This window comes from Limulus polyphemus, unplaced genomic scaffold (genome assembly GCF_000517525.1).
Source record: "Limulus polyphemus unplaced genomic scaffold, Limulus_polyphemus-2.1.2 Scaffold96, whole genome shotgun sequence".
Classification (NCBI taxonomy): Eukaryota; Metazoa; Arthropoda; class Merostomata; order Xiphosura; family Limulidae; genus Limulus; species Limulus polyphemus.
Genome location: NW_013665706.1, coordinates 353,271 through 358,923, shown reverse-complemented (window position 1 = coordinate 358,923; position 5,653 = coordinate 353,271). Strand labels below are relative to the sequence as shown.

General features: G+C 33.9%; 1 protein-coding gene across 6 annotated transcripts in view; it reads right to left on the bottom strand.

Moving 5' to 3' along the window:
• The window catches only part of LOC106469439 (histone deacetylase 4-like), a 187,755-nt gene that overhangs the window by 31,201 nt on the left and 150,901 nt on the right, over positions 1-5,653 (bottom strand). For all 6 annotated transcript variants that reach the window (XM_022398664.1, XM_022398670.1, XM_022398677.1 and 3 more), the window contains 2 exons: positions 5,224-5,349; positions 4,473-4,573 (listed from right to left, as the gene is read on the bottom strand). In XM_022398664.1, the coding sequence (XP_022254372.1) occupies positions 4,473-4,573; positions 5,224-5,349 (227 nt within the window). The remainder of the gene's footprint in view (positions 1-4,472; positions 4,574-5,223; positions 5,350-5,653) is intronic.

Here is a 5,653-nt window from a genome sequence, read left to right as displayed (position 1 = left end):
ACCTTAAGGTTCTAGCCACAACGCGGAGAGCTCAATATTTAATTCACAAGCGTGCAGTCTGAGACAACAGCATGTAGGAAAAAGCAGGCCAAGTGATTCGGTGGAGTGATTTCCACAACTTCCGATAATAGTGCCTGTTCCTGCTAAGTTGCAGTGAAGTTGAAACAGTTGAAGTATATATATATATAGCAGTTTACTCTTTCTAACTGGCATGTGAAAGGACATAAAAACTATTTTGTGAAACATTCCAAAAATCCGCCTACATTCCTGATGTATCTTACACATCTGCAATCGTGGTCAGTTTTTAGCCTTTTGGGTAGCTTTTTTTTATTTTCACAAAATATACCGACATTTCATCCTACTAGGTTTTCTTTTAATAAAGAAACAAAAACACAGTTAAAGCTATGAATTGAGTTTGTTAGTTTCAGAATTTTTGCGCAAAGTTATACAGAAGGCTATCTACGTGTAGCCGACCATATTTTTAAACTGATAAAGGGAAGGCAGCTAGTCAACAGCACCCACCTAAACCCTAGGGCTACTTTGTTTGACTGAATAGTTGGAGTTGACTGTCACTCCTAATTCACAATTATAGCCTGAAAGTGCGGAGCATGACTTAGCGGCAAGGGTGAACCCTCCATATTAACCACTCGGCCACGATCGGCTCGTGAACTGTGACAAGAACAACAACATGTGTACATATTTCTAGATTCTGCACTCCTGGGAGGAATTAAGAGAGTTGAATTACGTTTAGTATTATTAAAGTTGCCTCATATTGTACATTTCTATCACTTTCAAGAAATGCAGCAGTTTTCTACGAGCAAGGACGAACAAAGAAAAAACTCTAAAGCGGCAGTTTTCGGCAAATCTTATGATCTCGACTGAAATGTCTGCCTCTTCTAACACGAGTCTGTTCGCTTTAGCCAAAACAAAGACAGTATTGTGATGCGCAGTTAGCTCTGCTTTAAAACAAAAATAAAAGAACACATATGTATCATGGGAACCAAAGAATAATAACGTTCCCGGCTTTTTTTGTAGGTAATGTTATAAGCGAATTGCATGGCTACCTACGATAGTACAGTCATTTAATTTTTTTCTGGATAAATAACAGTTCACTTGCTATTCAAATAACAGAGCAGTTAAATGTGGCGTAGAAATGTCTATGCCCCTTTTTAAAACAGAGAAATTAAATATATGGTTGGTGTGGAATCAGGTCATGCACATTATGAAATTACCATCTGTTAAAAAATCTAAACAACTGTAAAATATCTTTTAACTTTGTTGGTGAACACAATCTGTGCATAAACTGTGCTGATTAGTTTTTATGCCAAAACAAGAAAGTCCAGAACGTGAAGAAATAGTGACATAAACATCTCAAGGGAAAATATTCATCTTTGTATCACGTATTCTGCTACAATGGAGTGTTAAACAATCTTAGAGTTTGGATTTTAACATACATTCGCATACTCTGCTATAGAGACGCAACCAGCTTTGATTTACATTTCACTTGGCCTGAGCGGACCATATCGGAATGGGAATCTGAAGGTTTCGGGTTCGAAACGTGGTGCTACAAAACCCGCTTCATAATTCCAGCTGTGGTTGCGTTATAAATGTGACAATCAATCCTGATATTCGGTTAAGAGAAGCCGTTTCGGGCAGCGGATTCTGCCGTTTGTTTGCCTTTCCACTGGTTCACGGTTCAAAATTAGGTACTGATGTACCCGAACTAAAGGGGTTCTGACTTGTTCGTTTAGCACATTGTTTGCTTAAGGTGAACAACAATAACATTAAAAAAAAGCAGCAATAATACATTTCACCTACTCTGATAAAAGGAAGGCCGGAAGGTAGTTAGTGAACAGCACCCATCGCAGAACCTCTTGGGTTACTCTTGTCTGACCAAATAGTGGGATTTCACTGTCACTCTTATAGCGTATATATGGTCTCAAAGTGTGGAGGGCATTTTTGCGAAATCAGGACGCAGACCAGCTGCAACCAGACCACATTAGTTAGCATGATATTTATTTGTTGATTGTGTTATGCTGCATATAACATCACAAGTACTGTATACCCGAACAACATTGTTCACATAATATTATGTGTTTGGTAAGAAACAGCATTGTATTTCTCAAGTTCTTTTAATAAACCCATGCAAAATATTCCCGTGAGTCCATTTTTATGTAGAAATACGTAAAAGCTGTTAGTAAGTAATAAGTACAGTAGTCGTTTCTAAGTCTCCAATAGTGCCAGCAGTGACCACACTCCTAACTGAGATGCAAATTGCGTCATGTAATTGCGCAAGAATTAGCTCCGTGATAAAATAAAGTTTTCTAACAAATTTTTGTTCATCAGACGTTTGATTATAAGATTATATGAAATTTATTTTGCATACAAATGAGCTTATTGAACAAGTGGAAATTTTCAAGGCCGCTTCATAACAAACTCACGTTATCCTTGAATATTTTCAATCGATGTTTGAATCGCACGTAATTTACTGTATACCCGAAGTTGTTAACTGTGTCGGCTCAGTTAGATTTACATTAAATTAAGCTTTTTACCAATTGCATTAAAAATTTACTCTTATTGTTTAAGACTTATAACGTATTTGATTAAATAAATTACATGGACGATAAAATATATTTCGTTTTTATTGCAAGATTTCGGCCCTCTTACTAGACCCTTTTATATTGTTGCTGCATAACTTGAGGATAATTTAAATTGTGCAATTTGTTAAATGCCATGTTAAGAAAATGATTTAAGTTTCTGATTAAATAATTATACTGGCATTTTATATTTTTAACATAAGATTGCAGATATTATTTATATTGCTGCCTAGTTAAATATCTTATAAGTGTTCCGCGAACGTTGAGAAATCAATGTTCAGTTGCCCGACAAAGGCTCCATTAAGTTCGCAGCAATAATAACGAAGAGGATGGGCATGTAGCTTATTTAATCAAACACAACATATAAACATACACACACATCAGTATATATATATGAAAGCTACTCTCTGCTGGATCACGGCATGGCCAGGTGTTTAGGTCGCGGGTTCGAATCCCACTCCCACCAAACATGCTCGCCCTTTCAGCCGTGGGGGCATTATAAAGTGACGGTCAATCCCATTATTCGTTGGTAAAAGAGTAGCTCAAGAGTTGGCGGTGGGTGGTGATGACTAGCTGCCTTACACTGCTAAATTAGGGACGGCTAGTGTAGATAGCACTCGTGTTGCTTTGCGCGAAATTCAAAACAAACAAACACATTCTTTGCTGGTAGCGCTTCCTTTGCCAGTAACGCTTGACTCTGTTAGTAATGTTCAAAGAGACTCAGCGCTTTGTCTGAAGCGGAAGTCTCCAGTTCAAATCCCACTCAAGTAGGGACTTTTTTAACTATTAACTCTTCAGGTTTAGAGCAATAACTATAATATAACTATAATAATAATAATAACAAAAAAACTATAATAAAATGATACTTTCAACCAGGGAATTGAATTATTTGTATATATTTCATTACAAATACCGGGTATCATAATGATTTTACCGTTCAAAACCTAGTCATGTCGGGATTTAATGTTAATTTTTATTATTAGAATAATTAATTTTTTATATATTTATTATCTTATTTACAACATGTTCTTTGAAATATTATGAAAAATAGGAATACAAGTATACATTAAATAAGGGTTAATATTATATCACATAACAAACAGGAATGACTGTGTGTAAAAAACATCTTAAATATATTTTTAAACCAATAGATGGCGGACAATACATTATTATTGATGTTTTCCAACTTAGGTAAGAGATTTTTAAAAATTCAGTGAAAACATTTATAATATTTTTTATGAAAATTTGAACCTTTGTGCATTTGCCTTTCACCATAAAACTGATTCCCTTTGCCATAACCATTCTTAAATGGCAGGATCAGACATTTGACCATGTAGGAATATTTTTTTGAGAACAAATTTTTCGCCTGGTTCAATATATATAAGGCTTTATCAAGATTAAGGTTTGAACATAAATTTTAATCAAGGACAACTTACATGAAATGACTAAATATACACAAAAAATGTTGTTTTCGTGAAATAACAGAAAAAATTCTTTATATATATATATATATTATTATTATTATATATTTGGTTTTTAGTAAACATGTTCAAAAACCATTTATTTATACATCATTTTAAGAAGAAAAATTAATCAGCATTTACCGTAATATAACGGGGATTCAGCTGGTATATAAATGAATTATACTAAAATATATCATTATTATTAAAGTCTTGCATTAAACTTAAAAGACAAATATTGCATCGTAAGTCATTTATTTGGTTTTTATTATCTTGGTTATCATCGGCCTAACGTAACAAAACACACTTAGAGTGTAGTAACATAATTAAAAGTTGTGCAAAAATAAATGTTAGTTCAATTTGACATCACTTCGATGCCCTACTTAATTATTACAGTCAGCCCTTATTGCCTTACCTCTCGAATCGGAGTGCTGCCGTTACTAGACTGGAGGGAATGAATATTTGCTCCCTCTGATGGCGATCCTGGACCAGAATCAGGTTTACTATTACTTCCGTCTAGTTAAATGTAAATTTCACACATTACGATATATGATCAAAACAAAGTTTGTTTGTTTGTAATATGATCAAGACAAAGTTTGTTTACAAAGCAATTTAAGTAATTAACACAAACGTGGACTCGAACACAATATTTGTTTAAAAATAACAAACTTCGGTATGTGCCAGTTTGTACAACCTTCAAACAGTTAACTAAATTTATTTTAGTTAATATTTTACAATGGTTGGTAATGCAGAAAATTACAATCTCACAAAGTAATTTAAAAATGAAATAAATAATTTCATGTGATAATTGTGAAACATAGCGATAATGAAAAAATTGTCTAATATTTTACATAAAGGTATTAAATACTTCACGAGCAAAACCTGGCTTTCTAGATATGAAAACAATCTGGTATAGAAACTCTCTATAAATATGTCTATGCACTATATAAAGTTATATTTTAAATTGCCCATAAGTACTTTTCTATATTTAGTTTGCTAATGTTAATGATAAACATAAAAATTCTTCATCTTCATGCTATAGATTATATGTTAGCATGCTATATAAGACATACACTGTTAGATATGACATAAACAGCACCCAATTATATTACAGCATAACATGCAAATGACCACTCAAAATAAAGAACTAAACAAAAGCATCATACTTGCAAGAGGAGGTCTCCTCTTCGCAGGGATTGGCCCTTTATCTTTGCGTCTTAGCAAAGGACTACTGCGTCTGTCTATTACCTTCTGCTTCAACACAGAACGGACCTTAAGGTTGGGCTCGGATGCTATAGAAGGACAGAACTTCACATCATTGATTACTAACCTAATTATCATTTCAAGCAATAACAAATGCAAACATGCTTTCCAGGCAGGTCTGCAATTCTGCAATGTACATATATTGCGCAATACAGTTAAAACATAATCAGAAATTATAATATTATAGCTGTGTCAAGGCAAAACCACTTACGAAATAATAACATCCATCAGTTCATTGTTATGAAAATAAGGCATTTGCTGACTAGTCATGTTATCTGACACGTAAATGAATGGTTATTTAGCATATGACACACACACACACACACACACATA